At 46.8% G+C, this 26,885-nt stretch overlaps 2 protein-coding genes across 2 annotated transcripts; both read right to left on the minus strand.

Annotated features, from left to right (window-relative positions):
* Positions 1 to 1,822: 1,822 nt before the first annotated feature.
* Positions 1,823 to 7,601, minus strand: LOC104573043 (2-hydroxyacylsphingosine 1-beta-galactosyltransferase). Its single transcript, XM_010220223.2, has 5 exons — positions 6,759 to 7,601; positions 4,023 to 4,162; positions 3,772 to 3,848; positions 3,225 to 3,444; positions 1,823 to 2,256 (listed from the first exon to the last, which is right to left on the minus strand). The coding sequence occupies exons 1-5, from the start codon at positions 7,599 to 7,601 to the stop codon at positions 1,941 to 1,943; spliced, it is 1,596 nt and encodes a 531-aa protein (XP_010218525.2). The 3' UTR covers positions 1,823 to 1,940.
* Positions 7,602 to 15,713: 8,112 nt separating this feature from the next.
* On the minus strand, positions 15,714 to 26,086 carry NOLC1 (nucleolar and coiled-body phosphoprotein 1). The gene is given in 17 exon segments (XM_088528862.1): positions 15,714 to 16,360; positions 16,648 to 16,728; positions 17,089 to 17,201; positions 17,509 to 18,072; positions 18,278 to 18,421; positions 19,761 to 19,850; positions 20,279 to 20,419; positions 21,309 to 21,459; positions 22,098 to 22,201; positions 22,743 to 22,884; positions 23,574 to 23,689; positions 25,154 to 25,176; positions 25,178 to 25,200; positions 25,202 to 25,246; positions 25,248 to 25,278; positions 25,711 to 25,768; positions 25,867 to 26,086. Coding segments are annotated over 17 exon segments (2,205 nt in total). The 3' UTR covers positions 15,714 to 16,201.
* Positions 26,087 to 26,885: the final 799 nt, after the last annotated feature.

Genomic DNA, 26,885 nt, shown 5'->3' on the forward strand with positions numbered 1-26,885 from the left:
ATTTAATAACTAACTCTAGGCCTTTCTCTACTTTCCATCTGTATTCAATATTGAAAGAACAAACAACAAATAAAAAAGTAAAATGAGGGAAAGCTATATTCTTAATAGAAACAGAGACAAAATAAATAAGACAAGAATAAAGATGAGAAGTTTAGAGAAGCCCTCATATTTAATGTATCCAAGTTTTCCCAGAAAACTGCAGACCACCGCCAAGCTAAGTCAGCCTCACACCTGCATCATGTCTTGTCACACTACCTAGGTGGGGGGGACAAGGCATCTAGCCATAGTATCAGCTTGCAAATGGAGCATTTGTCCCATTTCTCTCCTTATGTTCAAAGCAATCCAGCTCTGTCACTAAGTCACAAACTTCCCTGTTTACTATATTCAGCCTAATCTAAATAGCCAAGTTCTCGCATAAGTGTCAGTAAAGATTTCCCTCAAAGCCACCATGGTGCAACCACCACCATCGGGTAGTTAAGTTGCAAAATCTTGTGCTAGTATCTTTTTTCCCTTCCCTGCATTATCATTTTTTAAAAGTCAACTTGCATGTAGAAACATACCGTTTGGCCAGTGCTTCTACCACCTATCTAAAGTAACTCAACTGCCCCAGACCAGAGCATCCCAATAGTCCAGTCAAATGCTGCTCACTAGGCTGCAGGTGGCAATGCACCTTTCATCTGCAATAAGAAACATGTTAAAAAAAAAATCCACAGGTGAGTGCAGAGCCCAGAAATCCCAGGAATGAGATGACTCTCCAGGGAACGATAATGTGAAGAGAGCTCCAGTTGATAGCACAGCAAGGAACTCATCCCTCAGCCTCACCACCTGGATCCCCAGCCTGCACTGCAGGTGGATTGTGTAAAAGCAGCAAAGCGTGGGTTCACTGTGGAGCCTAGGGTGAGTAGAAAAATGCAGGCATTATGCCATATCCTGCCTACAAGGGGAGGGCAGTAGCATACCTGCCCATGCTGAAAGGGGACAGAAGTTTTCTTTAGAAAGAGCAGAGCTTGTTTCTTTCACAGACACACTGTATGACTATCACTCCAAGCTGCTCACTGTGCTTCCTGACATTTGCAGCTATTTTGAACTAGTCTTTTGTCATAGCTTTGGAGACTCCATGGGCACACAGGAAGAGGAGGGAAGGCATCACCCCAGACCCTGTGGAAAGGCCAAGAGAAGTCACTGGCAGAGGTTTGCAGTGGTCCACGGGCATGCAGAGACAGTTGCAGCAGTGACAAGAAGGGAAGAGACCTCTAATCTTGCCCTGAGCAACATCCCGTTACAAGGGACAAAGGCTCACTTTAAACTGAGACAAGAAAACTGCCACACAGGAGAAAGAATATGACTTTATTAAAAAAATAATAATTTAGCTCCAACTCAAACAAGACTGCAGAGGGTTGATGGAAGCAGGAAGAATAATTATCCACAAAACTTAGACCAATTTCATTCTTATGATACTTTTGTTGCCCTTCCCCGGCCACTGCTATACCTCAGGTCCTCACCAGCATGTAAAAGAATCCCAACTCTTGGGGCTTGTAGTAGTGAGGCAGAGAAGAAATGGTACCTACCAAATACAGGATACCATTCCCACCTCCAGCACCTCCACAAAGATCCAAAAAGCCAGAAGAATAACACCAGCATCTAAACCAATGTGCAATATAAAGGGAACAAACTGTAGTCCTCTCTGAAGTCTACCTACCCATTCCCCATTCCCAGAGTCCTGGCCAAGTATTTCCACCCATGCCTGAATCCACGTCCCCGCCCACAAGAGCTGTACACAGAGGTGTGCACACAGGTCCTCACAGTGCTCTTCCCTCCCCCTCTCCCCTTCGCCAGGAGGGCAGCATCCAGACCTGCTGATCACTGTGTGCCATGCATTTCTTGGCACTGCACAAGTTCATTTCACAGCAAAGGAACATGCCCTAGAACACGCTGAGCCACTACTGCAATTTCTTCTCTTCTGTGAGGTGCCCTTTCATGCAATTGCCATTCTGATACACAGGGCTGGCCCCCTTCCTTCTGCACCACACCACGGCTTTGTAGAGGATGAAGCCGATGCCAGCCAGAAACAACAAGAGAAGGGCCAAGATGTCCAGGCAGAAGTACTCGTGAAAGGACAAGTCGTAGACAGCAGGGCGAAGATATGGTGCCCCGTCATGACGAAGGAGGTATTCCAGCCAGTACACCGTCCTGTTAAGAGCATGCATTGGTGTGTCGAGGTGCAGAGCTGAAATGTACTTGGCAGCTTTTCTGTAGCTGTAAGGGAGAAAAAAGACAAAAAGTTATCCTTGTGACAGCAACCTCATAACTGAGAAGTGATCCGTTATGTTCACCAGTGCCTTCAAGTTCCAAATGATACCTTGGGAGAGTGGCAAATTTCTTCTCAAATTGGCTTCACAGCCACCTCCAAAAACCACTCTGAAGGTAATCACTAGCTGTGGAAGCACAAGTAAGGCTGCATTTTACTTTGCATTTTTTTAGCAAGATTCCAAGTCTCTTGGTAAGATCACCACCAGACAGAAGCTCAGTGGATTCATGTGGATTGTGGTTTTCTGAGGGGAGTTTGACCTTACAATCATCAAACAACAGCCACACACTTGATGACTTGTCTAATCCTTCAAGGTATTGAGCGGTGACGATTTATACTGAACTCAGTAGCTGAGAGTTCCTAACAGCTAACAAAATTCCAGCTCTCAGACAGTATTTCGGAAACTGGCAGTTGCGTGTTGCCTACTAGACAGTGGATGCCCTGTGTCACTGTGCTGTAACAAATGTAGGAAAGAGTAAAGAATCTGGTTTAAAGAATCTAGTTCAAAAAGAAACAACTGGAGCATCATCTGCAATCCACTGTCTGCACTGCTTCTGCTAAATGTTGTTTGGACAAGAACAGGGAGAGGAAAAGGTGAGGATGTGATCTCACTTTACGTGATCAGACTGGCATTAAAAGGAGAAGAGGTTTATGCATCAGCATCTCAAAGCTTTCTAAGAAAGCTACAGTCAGAGCCAGATAAGACTAGAACATACTCTCTCACAGCAGGTGCTAGAGTATCTCTTCGCGCAAGCATCTCAGGATTACAAGGTGCTAACACGTCTGGCCTGCTGAACAGTGTTTGCAACACTGCTGGATCCAGAAGCCACTGCTGGCTTTGTAAGAGACAACACAAAGACACGTCGGTTCCTACAGCCTTTGCCAAGGCAGAGCTCACTGCTTCTGGATGCCTCACCTGGGGTCAGAGATAACGGAGACTATTGCCTGGTAAAGTTCCTCTTCTCTCACTCTGCTCCAGTCCATGAGGATACCCATGCCCTTCGCCTGCACTCTGGTCATGATGTCAAACTGGTCCCCGTAGAAAGGAAATCCCACCACTGGAACACCGTGATAAATTGCCTCAAAAATGCCGTTCATCCCACAGTGGCTGACAAAGGCTTTTACATTGGGGTGGCCTGTGGGGAAAGAAAGAGAAGCAAGTCAGTGCATATCGGTACACACAGTATTGATTAGTGTTTACGAATAAACAGGTGTGCTGAACTTAGGGGATGAACCATCAACGTTATCTTTTGGGAAGGTATCCTGCTTTTGGCAGTCAAAAGCTTAACAAGTAGCACCTGGAGGAGGAGACAGATGGGGCCAAAATACATCTTCAAGAAAGCACTAGGTAAGAACAGACTTGATAGACCCACAAAGGTGTCATTTTCCTTGTACATCTTTGCTGTGGTTTGGAGTAAACTCTAGGAATGTCACTAGCTGTACACACACATTTCCTGTCTTACCTAGCAGGTTGTTCTGGGGCAGCCACTCCATCATCAGTGTATTCTCACCCAGGTTGTTTGGCTTCTGTCCAAAGTATCTGCAGGAAGAGGTTAAAAAAGAAAAACAACACACACACACACACACCCCCAGCAATGCACCAATTATAAATTCAGCCAAAACAAGAGATAGAAGACAAACATACATTCTGAGCTGGAATCACCCCTCAATAGTGATTTTCATCAGCTTAAGTGGGATGCCACTTTCCCCTCACCTCCACACGACTCTCTGCGGGAGGCGGGCGAACGCGCCAGCCATCTTCTCCACCAAATCAGTTGGGAGAGCTCGGATCCCAATGCCAAAGGAGACAACAACCACGCCTGCATCTGCAGCTTCCACCCAGAGACGCAGACCCTGCAGGCAAAACACACACCGCCGCCTTGTAGCCTCCTTGGAGAAAGCATCTTGTCACTGTTGTTTCGTCCAGTAGAAAATGCTCTATATGAAAAGGCTGAAGCCAAATCCACCCAAAGCATGAAGCAGTGTGTTTTTGACCAGGCAACAAACACTGGAACTGCTGCAATTTCAGCATCCAGTCAGGCAAAAATTGCTCAAGCACCTGCAGGGCTTGGGCGCTCAGTAGGGAGGTGCCTAACAACTAATTTTCCTACTACTTTGGATGTCTTGCAAAAGGTAGCACAATTATTCTTTGGCAAGGAGGGCTCTGAAAACACAGGCTGAGGCCCACTTAGGAGCAGCAGAGAAAATGGGAGTAAAGTGAGGAAACCAAGGCTACCTTCCAACACTGCAACAAGACAGGTCTGTCAGGGGCTGTAGCTGTGGGCCTGTGAAATGGCCTAAATGTCAGTTAACCTGTATCAGGAACAGCATCTTTCTTCATATCCCCCATGAGCTTTCTGAGTTATAAAGCTGCTGGAGGTGGCAGAAGGCTGCCATCTTTCTAGGCTACTCCTACTTCTCCTGGATAGTGACTTTCAGGTAGCAGATTTAATCCTCATCTGTTAGGCAGAGAGGCAACTACAACTTGGTGAGAAACCACAGCTGGTGATCCTTTGTTCTGAGGTTCTCTGACACTCCTTAAACAGGTACATATCTAGGAGAGTCCTTTTTCTCTGGCCAGGGGAAAGAAGAAATCAGCCAGCATGACTGCTATGGAACGAACACAGTGCTCCTTTCCATGCCAGGGAAGGGAGAGGATAAAAAAAAATCTGGTTGTTAAAGGAGGAAAAATAGGATAGTAAACCCAGAATATAACTGGTAGTCTAAAAAGTTGACGATCACAGCGCAGAAGGATTTCAAAAGGCATTTTAGTATTGTTCTCTGAAAATATCTGCCCTTTGTTAGATGCTTCTGGGATGCAAACTTCTTTGCAGAAAAACTTTAAAAGACCTGAAACAACCCCGCACGAAAAAAATCAATGGGCCTTCAGCTCAGGATTTTTTTTCCTTCTTCTCTTGACTTTTAAGACTTTCTTTTAAGCAATAAAACTGCTAAAACTGTTAAAGAAGAGAAAGCTGCATGTTGGTTCTGATAGTTAAAATGGGGAGGACTCTGTTAATTACACTATCCATTACAATCAAGCCTTGACATTTGGCTTTCAGAAACAACATTAAAGTTGCTAAGGAAAGCAACAGTTGACTACTGAAAACCCTTGCCACCTCTTAATATGTTTCTATAATCCCCAGTGTCCTACTTAAAAGAACACTCAACCTCTGTGTTTCAAATCTGAGATTATAAATACCTTAATTATAAGCTCAACTCCTGCTCAGATGGGAGAGTTCTTAAGATACACCTATGTCCACAAAAGCTCTTTCCCCTTGCCATCCTTAACCTGGGCACGGACATGCCTACCTGCCAGCACATAGGCCATGGCCTATTAAGGGGTCGGGGCTTATCTGTATCCTGTGGGCACTCTGGGCTCTGCTCTGGAAGCTGTGAAGCATGAGAGCAAGTAACATCATGGCAGACAACTCCCTTCTCTAAACGGCAGGCGCGTACGCAGCCAGATTGGACCAAGTTGGTATTTCACAAGAGCTGTGAGGCAGCCACCCTCTGACACAGCTTTTGGAGTACCCTGCATGCACTGTATTACCCACACACCATGCTGCATGGGAAAGGGTGGTCAGTCGCTACACACACCTGGAGAACTTTTGTTCTAAAGCACCTAGTCTCACTTCCTCTTTTTAATAAATAAATAAATAAAATAATAAAAAAGGCACTCACAACATTAGAGATCTATTAAGTACTGTGGCAGCTCTAATCATTTGAAAGTGGTATCTTACCTCCATTTCAGTCCCCTCTCTGACTTCCTGAGCTTCACTATTCTGTTGAGTTTCCCCTCAGCATTTGTAAAAGTGGTAGAGTAATGAAGGAACAGCAGACAGGTCCAGCTCTGTCCACTGGAATGTTTAAGAGCTTGGCCCTCTGAATTTATTACTGGTGATAGTAGGGTATCAGTGAGATAAAACCTTTGAAATGCTAGGGCCACCATTTAAAGATAAGGAAGACGGGACAGTTTTCAATCCTGTACATATGATTTTGTAACATTGAATTTGATCAGGCAATAAGCAAGACACTCGACCATGAGTTAAGACTACAAGCTTCAGGGCAGAACTGTCCTATGAAAAATAGGATTAGGAGGAAATTCTGGATTAATTAAAACCATGATGAAGCAATACAGATTCTTTCTATTTCCTCCTCAAGTATACAGAAACAAACAAACAAACATACTACTGACTCAGTCCTGGGGGCAGCGCTTCCAATGCAGGGCTTCCATCAACCATTTGACATAGGGAGCACAACCAGCTCCCACTTCAGGGTGGGCAGCTTGACTCTATATCTTCCCTACCTCCCCACAATGCTCAGGACTCTCTGTCTCCCTGCTGCACTCCAAAATACAGCAGTTCTCCTAAGGCTCCACAGCATTTATGAGACTCCTCAGCAGCAGATTATAAATACCAAGCACAGCTGAAAGCTTTCCTGCACTTACCACTGGAAGGGGCTTTGCAGGCTCAGCAAGGATCCCTCCTGTGAAAATGACATGGGGAAGCGTTGGTCGAGGGAAGTCCAGCACCACATCATTACAGAGGAAGAAGAGGCTGGTTCCATGGACAAGGTCCAACATGGATGTCTTGGGCTCCACCCTGTGCTTCTCCATGAGGCGTTCAAATTTGGGCAGGATGACCAGCTTTGTGGCCACACGAGTGATCGTGTAGACCAGGAGATTCCAAGTCCTGCCAAAGAAGCCCATCTTGTCCGTCATCAAGGAGTTGAACTCAGGGACATAGGCAATGGGGGAAGCGGCACCAATCTCTGCTGGGAACCAGAAGCCAGTGGAGATCACAGCATATTTGACATGGAGAAGGTGGGCTAGGATAAAGCCACACATCTCATTGGGGTCCACCAAGAGCAGGTCAAAGTGTTCCTTCTGGAGTTTCTGCAGAAGAGCAGAGTTTCCCAGAACCAGGTCACAGTTTTCCAGGTACTTCTCCAGGAAGGAGAACACCTCCAGACAGGTCATCTTCCCTTGGAAGACACGCTTTATCTTTTCCTGCACCCAGGCATCTGCACTCTCCATGCTGAAGATGCCCTGGTACCTCTGTATGCGGAAGCCCGGCAGGTAGGTTTCTACATCCCGGCCCTCATGAAGCAGCAGTACAGGGTCATGGCCCCGATCAGTCAATGCCTCTGCCACTCGCATAAAGACTCGCAAGTGGCTGTCAAAGACTATGGTAGGCATGATCAGCACCTTGGCACCATGACACACCTCCAGACTGAAAGCAGCCATTAGGAAGAAAAGAGCAGCAGGACACAGTAGCACCTTCATCTTCATAACTGCAAGTAGAGAAACATACTATTAATATAGCATGAAACACTCAGTCACATAGTCGGACAGCCAACAACTGGGATTGTAGCTGCAAGCCAGGAGCTCATGAGCTCACAGAGGAGAACAATCTGGAGTTGGGCAGGGCAGGAAAATCCCAAAGCTTTCAGGTGAGGGTCTTGGAGAAATTGAGAATGCTCCACGGAGGAGTTCTGCTGGGTCCCAAAAGCTGCCAAACTCACTGCACAAACCCCATTTACCCTGACAGACCTAGAACAGTTGGATTTTATTTCTCCACAGCTAGAATTGCTGACTACCTCTAAGCCCTTGATGCCTGTGCAATCTCCTTGCGAGACCTACAGAGTCTTTATTACCAGAGAAGTCAAGAGACACTTACCAGCTTCAGCTCTTGCAAGGCTGGCAGCTAGCAAGCTACTTCGCTGTCCTGAAATAGGACAGGAGACCCATGTCACAACAGGATCCCCAGAGAAGGGCAGTAATCTTAGAGAGAATACAGAGGCACCTACAAGGAAAGCTGCCCCACTACACCCATTGCACAAGTGATGAGCTGGCTGCGGGAGAATGGGGAGGCTCAGGACAAAGGGCTGGGAAGGGAAAGCAGGTGCCAGGTCACTGAATCACTGGAAGAGAGGAAAACAGGCTGGCTGCAGAAAGAAGCCCAAGGACAACCTGCAATGTACACAGAGCCCTGACGCCCCTTAGTCACTCTTGCAGCCATTATCCCATATCCAGTTTGGTACAACACCCAGTGTTTCTGTTGTGCAAGGGGTGTTGTTACATCACTGAAAGCGAATGCACCTCACCCACACCTTGCATTATTTTGGGAAGTGAATTGCATGGTAATTATTTGGGAAGAGTCAGAAACAGAACAGTGTTCTGAGGACGCAGTTCAGACATGTTAGGAAGAGGCTGGGGAAGAACTTACAATGACAGCAACTACATATGGATGTTGGATGGCCCCAAATTCTACCCCGTTGGGGCTGCAGGGATATGGTAGAGCTGAGTTTGGTCCAGGACATACTTCCAGCCTCCTCCCTGGAGTGCTTGATCAATTAAATGCAAGAAAAAGTCTAAAGTAAGCTCCTGCTGAATGCAATCTTCAGACTCCTTCAGCAGCTGGATAGGGGCAGTAAGGGGAAACACTAGCCAGAGACAGGAGGTGGGTGTACAGAGATGGGAGCTGAAAGCAACACACTACCCCCTTCCTACAGCCTTCCTGTCTCACATAGCAAGGACACGTCAAAGAAACTCAGGCAAACTGCTGGCTGTGCTCCTCACCTCACTGTACTGGACAAATACAGCTCAAGCATTTGGACCCCACCATTCCTGCCCAGGGCCAGCTGGTTGGGTGCAGCCAAAGGAGGAGGGATGAAAAAACATCCTATTTTAGATACCAGAGGGGTGTTTGGACCCGCAGAACAAGAGCTCTAGGAGGATGGAGACAGAGGTGATGGAGCAGAATTGAGGGGACAGAAGCTTCCTCCCTGCCAGCCAGGACAGGCTGTCACACGCTTGCCGCAGGGTCAGGCCCTAGGCACTGCAGCAGGAGGCCTCTGTACAGGTGCAACCCAAAAAGCCAATCTAGTTCGCAGCTCACTTGAGAGGCCCAAAGGGGAAATCCGCTCAGCAAAGTGTCAGGGAAGGCAAAGTGTTTGGCTATGACCTTGCCAAGCAGATGCGGAGCACAGGCAGCTTCCAGAGGAAAGAACTGTGAAGGGGTCTAGATGAAAGTAAGCTCTAGCACCACTTCCTCCCTCCCCCTTAATGTCAAACGTGAATCTACAGTCACTCACAAGCTTCACAGCAGGATCCTGCAGCAGCAACCACAGAGAGTACCACATGCTGCATTGCAGCCAGAGCTGCAAGCTCCAGCCCAGCCCTTCGGTTAGCAGGAGCTTGGCTGCTACACCCAGTTGTGCTGCAGGTCTCCAACAAGAACCCTCCAAACCACAGTGCACAGGACCTTGATCCTGGCGAGAAGCAAATTTATGGTCTGCACCTCAGCAAGGGTGTGAAATTCAAGTCAATGATAGATCACAAATAGGTCCAAGAGCCGAGCAGACAGAACTACCTCCTCACTTTTGGTCTAGAAGTCCTGGCCCTGGGCCTAAATCAGATGAATACTGCAAGAAGTAACACTGTCACTGAAAAGAAAAGGTCTGTAAGGAGAGAGAACTGGCTCTTCCCTATTTGCATGAGAAATGCTCAATAAAGCCATGAAAAATCTATCAATTTAGACAAAGTAATCTCCAAACTCTTCAGTTAACACTAACAGCTAAAAGACAGGGATCTCGAGAAAGCTAATTGAAAAACACATGTTACGGAGGGCTTAAGTTCTCCAGCCCCTGGCTTGCAGGTCTAGGCAGGCATCTGCTGATGGAAGAAGAATCAGGGCTAGAGCCTGCTGCAAGAGACACGTGCAGGTGGGAGCCCCCTCATGACCACCATCTGCTGTGTGCAGCACAACCACTTGTACCATCAGCTGCTGGGAGTCTGCACTAAAAGCCAAAGAAAAATACTGAAATTGGAGGAAGCAGCAGAAGGGGGGTGTTAAGGAGAAGAATGAGAAATCAGCCCTCTGAACTCCCAAGGCATATCTTACCAGGTGGAAATTTTCCCCTTGATTTTGCCATATTAAGTATGTTTGACAGTGCATGGTTCTTCCATTAATGGCAGATTGCACCTTCAGTTCAGGTGCCTTTTATTAGGGTGAAGTGCTAAAACTTCTAACAGCAAGAGATCTAGGTAGAGAAGTCCACACATGGGCAGAGACCCCCTTATTAGGGCTCTGCCCTTTACGTTTCTCCTTCTACTCCAGTATTGCTTAAATAGCGCCTAAGAGTTGGGAATCCATACCCATGCATCTGAATTTCTTCCTCTCCTGCATCCTATCACTACCCAGTTCTTATTCAGAATAAATGTTTTCTATTTAAACTTCTCAAGAATCAACAAAACATTGGATATTGAAAATAAATAAATACATCAAAAAATGACTTAAATAGGAAACCTATGTTTGCTTCATGTTGGGCATGATCTGGAAGAACCCGGCACCATCTGCTACCATTAAGCTAATGGCAACGAAGCCAGTTGTGGCTAATTTCACCAAATCAAAGCTCAGTGCAAGCTGGCAGGTTTGAAAGCAGGTCTGCCACTGCAGGAAGGTGTCACTATAAGCAGGAGCTGCTCAGGATCATCTTTAGGTAAATAAATTAAAGAAAAAAAAATCAAGAAGACACAAAGTTGTACAGACTAAACTTAATAATGCTGAAGCAGGGAAAACCTAACCCACAATCAAATATGAGCCCCAGCTTGGTAGGCTTCTTCTCTGTGTTTTGGATTTTCACGGACTCCTGCTTCACACCAGTATCACCTGGGTAAATAACACAAATACTAATACTAAATTTTTAAAATTAGAAACCTTGAGCAAAAACAAAAATTCCCCTCCAACAGCATCTAATGCAAACATCTCCAGGCAGGTTACAACACTGATCTTTTAAAGATACTGTTTTGCACAGAGTTAGCTGTGCACAAGTGGTCTGCTCAGCACTTCTCATCTGATCTCTCCATGGTGGTTAGAAACACAGAGGAAGAACAATGCCCAGGTCCTCCAAAGAACATGGGTGCTTTGTTCAACCTCTTCAGTTTGGGACAGAGTGATTTGGTGCTGAAGTAGTTGCCAGGCTTTTGGGATCTTGATCCATCTTCAGCATCATGCCTGGATCATCAGATCTTAACACAAGGAGCTCTTCCCAGCAAGGTGAATCTGTGGGCCAGCAGCAGGCTGGCAGTTTGTAGATCACAGCCCATGGAATGAAAGAAAAATACAGCTCCATAATGGCCGAGAAAGTAACTAAAAACTGTTTCTTGGCTCGTCAAGATGTCTGAAGCTACATATACCTTCAATAACTTGGGCTGAGGGGTGGTGTTAGACACTACAGAGCTGCTTCCCAGCATGACCTTTCAACGCACATTAAACTCATCTGAATGGTGAGATTTTCCCCACTTCATATGCACAGGCTTCCTGGTTGTCTTCTGCAAGGACAAGAGGTGGTATATACACAAGAGCGTCCATACTGAAGGGTTATTCTAAATAGCCTTTGCCCCTTGTCTGCAGTGTGACTGCAGAAGGCCGAAGCAGCTGATGTGAGGATGTTCCTCACCGCTTGCGCCTCTCAACATTTAAGAGCATTATCTGTAGTCCCTGGATGCAACAGACAGGGAGGCTTGTGGCGATTTGAAAACCTCCAAGTTGAAGTGTGAACACAAGGCAGTTCAGCGCACCTTGAGGCTTACAGGAACAAACTACACTATATGAGAGTCAAGTTGAACAGGTTCTTGAAACTGCAGAGAAAACTGGAGACACACAAAAGTACAAAACCTTAACGAAACAGTGGAAAGGAAGAGTTTCTCCCATTTATTCCCATGTTATTTCAGCAAGGAAGCACCACATTAAAAGAAATAAGTCATTAAAGATCCTAGGAGGTTGTGAAAACTTGTGTAGGAAGCACTAGGAATTGATAAAGTCCTGCCAGACAAGTCTGATCGCCTTTATCTGACTTACACGATCAGAGAAGCTGGAGATAAGACTCACCTTGAAGAAGGCAACCGATGCCCTCAAAGAAAACAAAATAAAACAAACAAAAAACACCCCAAAAAGCTTCCATAGACATGAACGCCCGGCAGCAATGAAACATGGCTGAGATGCCATGGACAAACCCGAGGAGAAAGGGCAGGAAGAGGAGGCAGAGGGAAGGATGCTGCCAAGACCTAATCGCTAGGAAGGTGAAGCACGCGGGCACTCGGAACGCTTGTGCCATTCCCAAGGCCCTGATCCTGCCCAGTTAAGCAGCTGCTTAACTCGTGCCCTGCAGTCAGCCCGCGGAGCTACGTGCGCGGCGTCCTGCGGAGATGGGGCCAGGCTCACGGCCGGGAGCAGCCGCTCCCGCCCTCCTCCGCGCGGCGGGGAGCCTCGGCCACCGGCTCGAGGAGCTCGCGCGGGCCCCCGGCGCCCGGGCATCGCCCGGGCCGGCCCGCCGCGGCCCCCCGGCGCCGCCGAGAGCCCCGGGGGCGCCGCTCCTCCCTCCCCGCCGGCTGCCCGCGCCGCGCTCACGGCGCACGTCGAGGGAGGCAGGACCGGCACCCGCGGCCTCCGGCCCAGCAGTCGCCGCCGCACCCCAGCCGGCCCCCACCTGCAACCGGTGCCGCCCGCTGCCGCCGCTCCGCCCGTGCGCGGCTCCGCGCCCGCCGCCTTCCCCTTTCATGCCGACCCGCGGCGGGCGCGGGCGGGGCCGGCGCAGCCCCGGCCCACGCGCCGCTCCCGCGGACAGCCCCGGTCCGGATCCCGGTCCCCGTCCCTGTTCCGCCGCGCCCGGGAGGGCCCGAGCGCCACCCCCGGAGCCTCCGGCGGCACCGCGCGAGGAGCGGCTCGCCCGGCCCCAGAGACAGAGCGTGCCCGGCGCGGGGCGGGGAGACCCCGAAGCCCCCTTGGAGCCCTTTAAGGCTCTTCCAGCTGCGCTCCCGTTACCTCAGAGCTGGCCCCGGCTCAGAGACTCACAGGAACCGGGCGCTCTCGGGGTCCATGGCAAGGAGGAGGGAGGGGAGCGCCCCGCTCGCAGGCTGCGCACCTCGGAATGGAAATGATGGCACCCGGGAAGGATGAGGGGAGGACGCTGTGCTCGGGTGCCTGTACAGGTGTGCTCCCCGGAGAGGGAGAGCCTGTTAGTCCAGTTCCAGCATTAGTCACAGCTCTGGTGAGGCTGAAATTACGCTAATGATGCACAGGGAAACTAGGTCTAACACTCCATGAGATATCTCCTTGCCATGAAGGCAGCAGCTGCAAAACACAGGTGAAGAGAGCTGGTTGTCTCTAGGCATAGAAAGCTCTCTGTGGAGGATGTAGCTTTGACAACTCTCATAGAGCATTTCTCCCCCCCACCACTTACTGCAGTTGCTCCATCAGGTACCAATCTCCCATGAGACTAATGATGCTCTTTGCACACGCTGCTGAAACTCCTGTGTTAGAGCCCTGTTCCTATCTCATGCAGCTGTATGGGCAGTGACAGATGTCCCAATTGCCCTGACACTTCTACTACGACTGTAGGGAGAGGATTGGTGAAGAGAAGGGAGAAAATGAGCATTGAAGTGTGTAAGACATATCAGGCCCAAATAATTCACTTTTTTTTGTTTGTTTGCTTTATCCTACAAATATGATCACAGAGCAGGAAGGAATCAAAGGACTTCTTTAACCAGGTACATACATAATTTTCAGCTACATCTCTTCATTTTAACTGCATAGGCTGGTGCAAATTATCTTGCCAGATACCATAAAGTTATTTCAGCAGAATGGAGTACTTATTCTGCATGAAGAAACTCCCATACAATTCAGTCTGTCCCAGTAAATATTCTTCTATACCCATATTCTCCAAATCTCTTGCGGAGAGTGACTTGACTCCCAGCTGCACTTGCACCTTTCCCTTTTGATGGTGCTTTGCATCCATGTGAGCACAGAACCAGGGGACAAATTTACTGACTGACCTTGAGACACAGCAACACACTGCTCTACACTGCTATTCTCCCTTCTGCCACCCTCTTACTCCACACTTTGTCAAATTCACACAGGTTACAAAGGCAGTTATTTTTATTTTTTGACACTTGTGAGCTCGCAGATAAAACACTCCAAGACATAAAGGTTTTAAAAAGTTTACCCTTTCAAAATTAAAAGTTCCCAATAAGGAGGACAAGAGGGTAAATCACAATGAAGACTGTTCAAATCCCCCCTAGAGGCCAAAAATACTTTCTTCCCACCCTGCTTTGGCCTCTAACCCTAAGCTCTGTGTGGCAACCACAGTCTCAGGCCCCTCTGCATTGCTGCAAAGAATTCAACTGATTGTGCAAGCCTGAGGGGAAGTGTTGAAAAATGCTCATCGAGACAATCTGCAGCTCACGTACATGGGGGTGGCCTGTCAGTCTCATCCAACACCCAATTATCTGGCATTGCACACGCATGTGGCCTCCTGTAACAACAGGACTCTTCTGTGTCATCCTGCTGGGAGCGACCGGAAACTTGGAAACCAGACCCTGCCTGACCTCCCTCTGTGGCTGGCAGTTTCATGAGATGAGGTGAGCCCATCTAAGAGCCCTTTATTGCCCCTCATCCTTAACATCTCCGCCATTGGTGAATTATACTGGCTGGGGGCTCAAGCTGCTCCATGAAATAGTTTTAACCAACTCACCTAATAGGAGGGGAAAAAAAAAGTAGTGGGAGAACCATTTTCTATCACATTTGAAGTGCACCAGAAATGGTAAGGAGGCAAAGTCAAATAAATGGGACAAAGTAAGACCTCCCTTCAACAGCAGCAAGCCATGAGATGATCTCCATTGCGCAGGAAACCTCAGTTTAGGCTGCAAGTTCCTGAAGTTGTCTTGAGACCCCACTCCTATTACAGAGCTTGTGCTTGAAGCCAATACCTCAAACCTACAGCAAGAGGCTTTACATACCATAGCGCTAGTGATATGGGAAAGTGATATTTTACTTCTTCCTGGGGAAAAAACAGCTCAAAGAGCAAGCAATCCCACCTGGGAAGAAATTTAAGGCATCAATGTTACATTCATCTCAGGTCTTCATAAACTACACTGCACATTGCTGGGGAAAAGCATATGCTAGCATGCTATTTGCTATGAAAGAACAAGGAGCAGCACCATGCTGCAGTCTAAAATCTCTGAAACAAAGACACAACGTAAAGCAGAGCTGAGTAGGAAAAAAAAAAAAAGAAAAAAAAAGATTTTTTTCTATGCCTATTTAAGCATTTCAAAAAGGCCCAACATTTTTAATATTAGAACCTCCACACAGCCAAGAGTTCCTGTACATCCCCCTGTCCTGGCTACATTCACAAAAACCTTATCAAGAGTGTCACAGCACTACTTGTCCTTTCTGGATAACAGCCACCAGTAACCCCAAGCAATGATTCCTCAACTACCCTGGTGTGTTAATGCTCTGTTTCTTTAACTACTCAACTTAGTAGCCTCAACAGGAACAGGAGAGGGAGGAAGGTGTTAGCTTACTGCAAGATAAAACCATACAAAGAAGAAATAGAAAAGAGGAACCCTGTCATACTGCAATTGTGAACTACAGATGTGAAATGGGTGTAGGGATTACAGCAAAATGGTTCCAGGGAGTTGCTGCTCTTACAGCAACCAGCCCAAGGCAAGTTATTGTACTTGCAATTTCACGGGTACCTATAGTTAAACTATCTGAAAAAGAAATGGGAGGTTACACTACAGAGAATGTTCTCTTTCCTTTACTAGATAGGCAGGAATCTGAAATGAAAAATCACTGCCAGCCTTTTAAAATAAGACTGTACATAATTTAAGTCTTGGAGGGGTCCCTATTAGGGGTCTAAACCAGAAAGAGCCAGAAATAAATGGGGGAAATGTCCAATCATTCTCCCACATCCCCATGTTGGAGCTGCCTGTCCCACATGGAGCTGGGGGAGATAATATTCCAGACAGGATTGGTGTCCATAACGTTCACATGCCCATCCAAGTGAGTCTGGTGAGCGGACGGTTTATTAATTCCCAAGGAGACATTCTCAGTCACTTTCAAACTTGATAGAGTTGACTTGGGTTGATATAGTGCCCCCACAGTAGCTGCCCCGTTTTTTCTTTGTCTTCTCATGACGAAAAGATTTGCCTTTGGTGAACTTCAGGATGTTGTTAGCCTTCTCACCCCAGTCACCAGCAGCTCCTTTCTGTGAGGGACAAAGCAGGGAGAAAAAAGGTTCAAGTCAGCATCCAAGAGCGTAAAGACACACAGTGAACTTATCCCTGCTCAGCAAATCACACAAGAGGAGGGCTGGAGCTTACAGTCTCCACATCCATGCATCTCCTAGCAGTACTCATGCATTTCCTAACAGCACCTCCTGGTGGAAGAAGTTCCCACTAGCGGGCAACCCACGAGCAAACCAAGGCCACTCTGGATGACCTGTATTTGCAAGGGCCCAGTGCGTGTTATTATTTTGGCACTACCTAGCCCTACCTTTGCATCAAACGAGTTATCAGCAACACGGGCATCCACTTCAATCTCTTCTTCTCTTACTCGTCGGAATGGAGAGGATGGCTATTAAGAGACAGAAAACTAGATATTGTTAAGTGAATACACACACATAGGCTTCTTTTAATAACAACCACCGTCTCTCTTAACCAGGCAGATATGGTAACCTCAATCCTTGATCATTTCCCAGATTCATAACCCTTTCCCTTCTGCAACACAGGGATGCTCCTGCACAAGTATAGCCAGCCAGTCTTTGCCAAGTAACGTTACACACATATGTACATATTCTAAGGTTCTATGGACAGAGTTCTTCAAATGACTGATGAGTGGGCAAAAAAACCCCAACAATTCATGCAGGAAAAGGAAAAGGAAAAACACTATGGGATTTTCCAGGGAAAAACAACCCAAAGATCTATCCTTATGCACCTGTTTCACCCTGGGAAACGTGTTTGGTGTTTTGGCTTTGATCTTTGTCTTTTTAGTATCTGGTGTCTCTAGCTCCTGGATATCGTCCCTCTTCCGTTTCTTCTGGATCATGCCTGTTAGATAAAGAGCAGTAAAACTTCAATGGGAGTAACTGCCATGCTGGGAAATGTAATGGCACTGCTGTCCCATTAATGTAAACCCGGTGTTGAAATACAGGTGTGAGAATCAGTTCCTGCAGTTCCTTACATATAAAACAAAAAGTTTCATTTACGCCAAGAGGTATCCTGGAGCTGTAGAGCACCAGATCATATGATCTAGTACACACACAGATTATACTGAATATCATTCAAGTCTCCCACCCATGTTTTAGCTCAGTTGCACACTGCCCAGCAGACCCACTTCTCAACCTGCAGGTAGTACCTCCGTTTGCTTTTCCAGTCTCTTCTTCAGAGCTGCTTTCACTGCTGCTACTGCTGCCATCAGCTGGTTTGGACTTCATCTTATTTGCTGCTGGTGTAGATAAAGCTTTTGCTTTCTCTGTGGAAGCAGTGCTATAAGAACCATTCAGCACCCCTTTCCCTGCCTTTTTGGGCTTCTCATCTGCTTCACTGGAACTATCAGATGAGCTACTACTACTGTTAGCAGCAGCCACCTTCTTCCCCACAGGTGCTTTTGTGGCCCCTGCAGATTTGGTGACAGGTTTCGCTGCTGGCTTCTTTTCTTCCTCACTGCTTGAGCTATCAGAGTCTGACGAGCTGGCTTCAGGAGCTGGGGTGCGAGGTTTGGACACTGGCTTACCTGCTTTGCCAGTTAATTTAGCTGGAGGGGCTTTCTTCTTTTTCTCATCCTCAGAGCTGCTGGAGCTACTATCTGAATCAGAGCTACTTTGTGCTTTCTTTGCAACAGCTTGTGGCTTCTTGGTGGCAGGGGGTGCTGCTTTAGCTGCAGGCTTCACAGGGGCCTTATTTTCAGAGCTGTCAGAATCTACAAGGGAATAGCAAAACAAAGTCAAGCCTAAGCCCAAATCCTTCAATATGAAGCTAACATTCAGGTCAGTGTTGACACACCATTAGCTGCCTGGAACAGCACTGTGATGGTCATACTCTGTTCAACTGTACCCTCCACATCTTGGCTACTAACATGCTAGACAAGTAAGAGCAGTAATTATCATTTTCTCCAGTCCTCTTACCTGAACTGTCCGAGGAGGAGCTGGAGTCTTTTTTTGCTGGCGCAGGCTTGGCAGCTACCTTTGCTGGTTTAGAAGGATTCTTTACCGCAGGTTGTTTAGCAGGGAGCTTTCCCCCTACTTTCTTGTCTTCCTCAGAGCTAGAATCTAAGCAGAAGAAGGATGTTCCTTCCGTTAATAAGCTTCTGGTGCAAGTTATCAAAGTTACCCAATAACTTTTACTTAAGGCAACACAATCAAAACAAACAACGTAACATATACAAAACACATGGGAAAAAATCAAAATGGGTTTTGGGCAAAGACTCAACCTCTAGAGAACTGGCAAAAAGAGTTTGATGAACCTCTCAAATTATCAGTGGACACTGATCATCTTTCCACTTTGCATCTTTGATGGCAGAAGAGGAAAGAGGCAGTAACAAGTTCTTCATTGTTGCATGCACAAAAAAGTGGGCAAATAATATGGAAAATGTGAGAAAAGGTGAAAAATAATGAATTGGAAAAAAAGTAAGCACAGGTATCACTAAAAAATAAAAAACGGGAAAAATGTGATAAAGATCGAGAAAAAGGACAATAAACTAAAGTATAAAACTGGTGAAAGGAGGAAAAAAGTGAGTAGGCAATAGGATAGTTTCTCATTTTAGTTCTTTTTTTGTGTCAGGTATGTTCATCAGCAGTCTGAGGATGAGACTGGAGATTTCTGTGTACAAATATGCCCTTTGTATTGCATTTCACACTAATCTGGAATGCTAAGCCTGATCCACTCTAAACATCTGCTTACAAATTATAATCAAAACTTTGTTTGTTTCTGAGAAACTAGCTAATAAAACCAGAGAACACACATAACTTGCCACTTCTTGAATGCATTCTACATTCTATGCTGTTTGCAGATAGACAGGCTGCTGTCACCCACAGCCCCTGATGCAGCATTAAGGATACTGAGACATATAAATCAAAAGGTCCTCAAATATGTGGGGACAGAAGTGTAGCACATACAGAGTTTGTGCAGGAAACTCAGGGCTGCAAGAAGTCACAAATCTGACCAACAGACACGTTCACCCCTATTCTAGGGTCATTTTAGAAGCAGCATCCTTTGAGTCTATTCTTGGTAGGGTAAAAGAATTTTTAATTTGGGAAACTTTACTGAAACACATAACATCCACATAATGGGATGTGCTGAAGAAGCTGCAGAGTTTCGATACAGATTCTCACTAAGTGTAACTGCTAACCTTCCTGGAGAAACTTCTTCTGCATGATGCCATACCCTGTCCAGCCTACAACACATAGACCTTTTTGTGCTTGGCAATGGTCTCCTCTGTGTCCTGTGGTCAGGTTTCATTCTGCACAGCAAGCTGCTCTTCTAGTTCACAATTTGTTTGCTATGGAGACTGAAGCTTTCAAGCTCGTACTCTAAAGATCTCAGTAATTATGCCACTACAGAGTGACTTGGTCAACAAAAACATTTGCAGAAATCAAGTCCTTAAAGTACCTGAGTCACTGTCTGAACTGGATTCGGCCTTCTTGGCTGCCACAGCTTTGTTTTTGGCACCAGGAACCGTTTTAGCTGCCACTGCTTTGCCTACAAAATCAAGTCTAAAATTAACAGGTCACATTCACATGAAACCTTTGCCTCAAGATCCAATTTTTTCCAGACGTGAAAAAGGTCACTCTTCAGCACACCAGTCATTCAGCCACCCCATCAGAAGCCAAGAAAGGAACATTAGCCCCATTACTCCAACTGCACTTAATAGGCCTGTTTCATTCCTGCTAAAGTAAATCCCAACGACTTTTCAATCCATCATGTGTAAACCTATCCACTCTGCACTGCACACAATTTGGATCCAGAACACAGTGTTCTGTTTGGGACAGTTTCATATTTCTCAGAAACCTCCGGAGAAGCAAGTACCAACACATGGCAAAGTCGTATTCCTTTTAAAAGAAACCAAGAGATGGCCAAATACTGACAGTACCACGTAGTGCTTCCTTTGCAGCCTCCTCACAACACACCTGCTCCTCCCTTTGTGGGCACCTGCTCTGCCTCATCACTGCTGTCTGAGGAGTCACTGCTCTCAGCCCCTTTTGCAGGAGCCTTGGCAAGGCCTTTCTTCGGCTGTGCAGCTTGAGGAGGTGGCACAGCACTGTATGGACCTATAAAGAGAGAGATTGATTCAATCATAATATAGCAGTCAGATGTCAGCACTGTTGCACAGGTAGCACATTTGAGATCTTTGTTTCCACTAGAAAAAAGCACTTCTGCTATTCAGTTCAATTTATTCCCCTTCTCTAGTTATAAAGACATTAGCTTGTAACTTGAAGGGTTACTTCAGCCCACTCCACTGCTGCCTCGTGTTTTTATTGTGAATTTAACTCCCCTTTTCTGGGCTCAGCTAACCCAGCATCTGAGGAAGTTCTCTCAGTACTTTAGAAAACAGAAACTTGGGTTGCCAAACTGTTTCCGAACAAATGGCTATTGCTGTTATTGCTCTTTTTCATTTACTCCTTTCTTGAATCCTCTCTTCCAAAGTTTCAGTGCCTGATTCCCCACTCAGACCAATTCTCTACTGGAATCCCAGAAGTGCTGTACCATATTGAACAGAGGTCCATCCAGTCCATCTGTTGAACTGGGACTGAGTGGCTGTGGATACTTCAGAGAAAAAGAAAGACACAAAGTCCTGAGACTACAGACTAATCAAATCAGAGACAAATCACTTTCCAAATCCTGACAAATAGGAAACTTGCAATAGGGATATCCTTAAAAGCTATCTGAACAGAAGACTGCTAGCAAAGCAAGCAGGGTAAGTCAGAATCTCTCTCCTCCCATCCTTTGCCAAAAAGGGGCTACACTTCAAGTTTAGTCCTAGCAGTGTACATGGAATTAAGCTCCCCTATCTCTACCACATTTGACATAAGGTACCATTTGGAGCCTCATGTGGAGCAAGAAGTGGAGAAGCATCTGCAACCTGCAAAGAGCTCTCCAGGATAGCAGGGTTAGCAGCAAGGAGCCTCCCACACAGCAACAACAGTGTTTAGTACTTGCCAGACTTTGGCTTTTGCTTTGAGGCTGGCTTGTCGTCCTCCGAGCTGTCAGAAGAGTCCTCACTACTGGAATTTGCCTTGGCAGGTTTGGTTTTGCCTGGAAAAGCTTGAGGGGCTGCAGGTTTGGCTACAGGCGATTTCTTAGGAAGAGTCTTATTGCAAGGAAGGAAGGAAACACACATAAAAATGAAATTCCATATCCAATTGTCTGTCCAAGATTTGTATATCCCATTTTAACTCACTGCCTACTTCTCAGAGAACAGATTTGGAAAACTAAGGTATGAAGATTAGTGAAAGTTTGCAAATTCTGGGAAACACAAGCATCATTTTTTTGGCCCTTCTATTATTTTCTGCTCCCTTCTTGACAGTCCCTCTGACTACAGAAGAGTGGCACTGAGCACTGACTGAAATGGCTGTGAAATAGTTGCAATTGTCACTTGATTGAATTCATATGGAAATTTTCTGTGTTGCAAAAATAATAAAAAAATCAAAAAATTCCATAACGGAAAATGCAAAATTTAAAGGGAGACTACAACATAGTTAAGATAAAGAAGATTTTTCGGGTAGAAGGAACAGAAGAATATGTATACAGGCATTAGGAAAGAAAGCCAATGGATGGAGAGAAAACAGAATTCCCCTATACAAAGCACAAAGTCAGCAGGAGAGCCACAACGCTGCACTCAGTTGCCAGGCAGTCTGTGCACTGTCTACACATTTCACAGTCCTTGCAAAGCAGCAATACACCCACTCTGACTAGATTTCTACACTCTTCATGAAGTCTTTGTCTCACCTTCTTCGGGGCAGCCTTCTCCTCATCAGAATCTTCACTACTGCTGCTACTGCTTGCTGCTTTTCCATTGACGAGCTTGGTAGTTACCTGGGCAGGTTTACTTCCTTTAGAGACAAGGCAAAAGAGACATCAGAAAATATCCTATGGGAGGTGATGGGCAATTCCATTCAGCATAAAGTATCAGAGAGAAAAAAACACCATAGGAAGTTAATGGGTAAAATTAAGGCAGTATTGTGAAACCAATTTTTATCCAATTGCAAATTTAGAGAAGGTTTTCAGAAAACTGTTTATTCCAGCCAGTCATAAGCTCCATGATCAAATGCTGGGTTTATTATTTTTAAACTTGCTGCAGCCCAGTACTGCTCATTGAATAGAAGACATTGGCAAAAGCAGAACTTCTGCAGTTAGGGTTGCTAAATGCAGCTATTTCTGGAGAAAAAAAAAAAAAAAAAAAACATTTAGCACCTGGAAACAGATGTGTCACTTGAAAAATTAGTTCTACACATAGTCCATGTCAGGAGCAGGCTGGACTGGAACGTGAATGGCTGTGACAGTAGATGCGGTAGATGTTCAAATTACTCCACTAATACATGTGCCTTAGTATAGTATACGTACACTGACTCAAGACACACATTGTAGTAGTACCTGACTTAGGTGTCACTGGTTTTGATGGATGTTTCTTTGGTGCTTCCTCATCTGAGCTGCTTGAGTCAGAGCTGGAGCTCTCTGCTTTCTTCTGAGGCTGGATTTTGGTGCCAGCTGGCTTCACTGGTGGTTTTGTTCCCTTCTAAACAAAGAGAGGGAAAACCTATCAGTCTTCTAGCCAAGAAAAGAGGCTAATAAGCATGACACACATACAGGGAGTACAAACTGTTATCTTTCACAGATGTTGCTATTTTCACTTGGAAACTTCATTCTCCCTCAAGATAAAGACCTAAAATCCCAGAACAATGATTTTGCTCAGGAAAATCTCCTGGAAGCTGGGAGGATAAGGGACTTCCCTTGCACTTCAGTCCCCAATTCTACCTCCGCATATAGGGTAGCTCAGGGGCTGGCACTGTATTCTCTTTCCTCTGCGGACAAATTTACTTTATAGGCTCAAAACAGCGACTGGAACAACTCTGGTTCATCTCTTCAAGTATGCATTTCCATTTCTCAAAAGTTCTATGTTTTTAGGCAGTTTTAAATAATCTTTGCAGTGAAAGCAAGCAATGGCAGTCTTAGGGAAAAAGCAAGAGGCTTTTGGATGTGAAACAGAGAGTGGGTGCTTAACCTTACACGAACCTTTTGCTGTGACCACTGCAAATGGCAGACTGTGCATTATGGAACTCTTATATTAGATTGTACCTGCACCGGTCTAGGTATTTCACAGTTCAGGAAAAGTAATCCCAATTCCAGACAGAATTCTGCTGGTCAAACTTACTGTTATCCATCAGTGTCAAACATGCATTAAGGAAGATGGAAAGAAAAACTGACCTTTGCTGGCTGCTTCTCCTCCTCAGAGTCTGAATCCTCACTGGAATCCTCACTGCTGCTCTCTGCCTTCTTGGCAGGAGGAGGGGCTTTCACCTTGGGTGCAGTGGCTATTTTAGCTGCGAATAAGGGATAAGTGAATTCATATTATTTCATATACATATTTCCTGGACTCCTGTGCATGAGGGCAAGAAGTTAAAGTTAGTAAATCATAGCTGAAGTTCAAGACTGGGCTTCAAGCCTTCATTTCTCAAGCAGAGCATAGTAGAAGACTCCAAAATGAATTAAAAAAATAGCACTGTTCACTCTTGGACACATACCAGTTCAAATACAAACTTTATGACCAAAAGTTTCACCAAGTGCAGGCTTCCAAAGGGAATACTGCAGCACTGTTTTAGACAGGTCTGCCCCTTTTCTGCTTACTGATTGCTTTCTTTGCTCCACATGATTAATGAGTCATTTCACTTCGAAGTATATTTCTGACCTGTCCTTATCAAGGAAAAAAACCAGGTCTAAGTTTCAAAGTCAACCTTAGGCTAGACTGAATTAAAGAGCGATTTTTATTTCTGGGTGTCCTCCCTCTTCCTGCCTACTACTCCTTTACCTTGAATCTGCTGCTAGATGCTCACACAGTTGTGTACACCGTGGTTCAGACAGGACATAAGAGCAAATCCAGATAAGAAGGAAAAACATAGCTCCCCACCTGCCAAACATGCAGCTGAGGGGACTTACTTCTAGACAGCACTAGGACACAGGCTTGAGAAAGGAGGGTAGGAAGCTCACACAAGCAGCAGGGTAAGACTGCAGGTGAGGAAACAAACACTTGGCATTTCTCTGCAGCCTGAGGATCTCTTCCACAACTGCCCTGCCTCAAAACAAGTCATGATGCCCATCAATACACAGAGCCTGATAAAGCTAAGCCAAGTATAAGTTTTTGTCGAATTATGTGTATTTTTAATACATAAACTTTGAATATATCCTGAAAACAGTTTTTTCCTACAACAGTCAGACAAGAAAACCATACTTCATAAGATTCCAGTGGAACTGTGAGGTCCTGGGAAAAAAATGCCTGAAGGAAAAAATCATGGGCTACCTCCTTCTCCAAGCATTAGCCCAATTTATGTAAACAGCCCAGATTTTTGAAAGCACTGAAGCAGGTTAAGAGCAGCTTCACCTAGGACACCACAGCAACGAGTGTTTTGGGACAGTAGAAATCTCTAAGTCCAATAAACGTAATGAATTTGCTACTCCAGAAGCATCTTCAGAACTCACTACAGCCTACTGCTTTCACTAGTCTGAGCCAACAGAGATAAATCACTAAAGGCTGCTAGTAGATTCGAAACTTGATCTACTTCAATTATAACTGGATCGAGAAATCGGCTGCAAGTTGGATGAACATATGCTACAGATGTGGATGGGAATTACAGGCAGATCTACCAGAACCAAGATCACTTAACATAAAGCCAATCCTTGAGAGCAACTTAAAGATTTCAGATGAGTCCCAGAAACTGAGCTCTATATCCAGATCCTGAAACAAAACTGTCAGACATAATGCCTGCCCTAAGAGCTCCCAAGATCCCTACCTGGTTTCTTGGCTGGTGGTGGTCTCATCTTCCTCGCTGGAGCTGTCCATCGCTGCTGGATGAAGATTTCCTCTTTGCGGTAGATCCATTGGGAAACAATCTTTCTTTTCTGGGCAGCAGGAGACCTGAAAAGAGAATGACTTCGATTCAAAACAAGGCTTCTGCTAACCCTATATCCTCCCAGCCTTGACGAAGCAAAAACGTTTACTCTTAGCCACAATCACTCCCCAGGATCTGTTTTACTCTTTGCCCTGCAGCCCCAACCTGGGCCTAAGGCACAGGCCTGAAGGAATAAATGGCGTTACCAGAATTACTGTTGCAATATTAAAACCCAGGGGCTGAAGCATTCTTTGGCATTAGGCCTCCCCTGCACTCGGGCACCCCATGCGGGCGCTGGTGCCCCACAGCTGTGTCCTGCGGGGGCTTTCACGGGCCGCGTGTAAACCCACGCGCTGTGAGTTCCCCCCCTCCCCCCCAGCTCGCAGGGCTGCAGGCACGTGGTCCCCCCACGCGGGTTCGCGAGGCAGCTCGGCGGGCCCTCCGGGAGCCGAACGTACCTCAGCCAGTAACTGAAGGACGTCCCAGGAGGGAGGCGGCGTTGGGGTCCTGCTGCTGCTGCGGGGACAGAGCGGGACCGCGTGTGAGCACCGAGGGCCGCGGGCGCGCCCTGCCCGCCGCCCGCCCGCCCCGGGCCCTGCCCCGCCCCCGCTCACCACCCGCGCCTCCCGCGCGAAGGCGCGCGGCCCGCCGCCTCGAAAGCGGTTTCTCGCGCAGGAAGGAGAGCACGAAGGGGAAGAGGTCGCTGGGCACCGCGCGGCCGCTCCGCCATGCTGCGCCGCCACGTGCCAGCACCGCGCACGGCGCGCGCCGCCGCGCACGCGCGCGCTGGCCGCGGCCCCCCACCCCCCCGGGCGGGGGAGGCCCCGGCGCCATCTTGGCGGCTGGGCGGAAGGCGCGGGGCCGGCGCGGGGGAGGGTTGCCCCAGAGAGGTTTTGGGCTCTTGCACGTCGCAGTGAAAGAGGGATGCAGTCTCCTTACACCCCCCTTCGCTGCCCTCTCCCACATGTCGGAGGGTTCGCGGTTACAATCCAGTTTAAATATGGTCGCGTCAAGGGGGAATGTCGCAGGGAGAAGGAGCAGAGCCACCCTCCGAGTGAAGGCAGGGCAGGGCTCGGCTCTGCAGTACCCCAACAGCGCGGGCAGGGCAGGGCTCTGGCAGCGGCATCCACCCTCAATTCCAAGCAAGGTGAGCACCAGGCCCAAGAGTGATCCAGGAAATCCATTGGCAAAGGGAGATAGACACCAAGCAGATCCAGGGCTACCATGGCTGCTTAAAGGGCACCATCCATAAGGTGGGGCTAGAGAAGTGTCTAGGAATAAGGTTATATGTGATAGAAGGACAGTTCAGGGAATAAAGCCAGAGATAGAACTTGAAAACAGGCCACAGCCACAAAAAGAGAATAGGCGGGGGGGGGGGGGGACTCAGGCCTGCACTTACCTGGAGCTCCTTATATGAGCTCCCTGGCCTATGAGCAGGGAAGGCCCAGGTGAGGATGGTCAGGCTGAATAAGGCCAATTAGCACAGCCAGGGCCCTGACAAGGAGGAGGTTTAATTCAGCTGCTATATAAACACTGTGGCTTTAAATTAATTATCTCTTTTTTCATTTTTTTTTTCTCCTCTTTTGTCTGAGGTATGTGCTTCTAACTGTAGTGTTCTCTTTTGCTTGCTCTT

The sequence above is a fragment of the Tinamus guttatus genome, unplaced genomic scaffold, assembly GCF_059628265.1.
Source record: "Tinamus guttatus ecotype Peru unplaced genomic scaffold, ASM5962826v1 Tinamus_guttatus_pri_ptg000314l, whole genome shotgun sequence".
NCBI lineage: Eukaryota > Metazoa > Chordata > Aves > Tinamiformes > Tinamidae > Tinamus > Tinamus guttatus.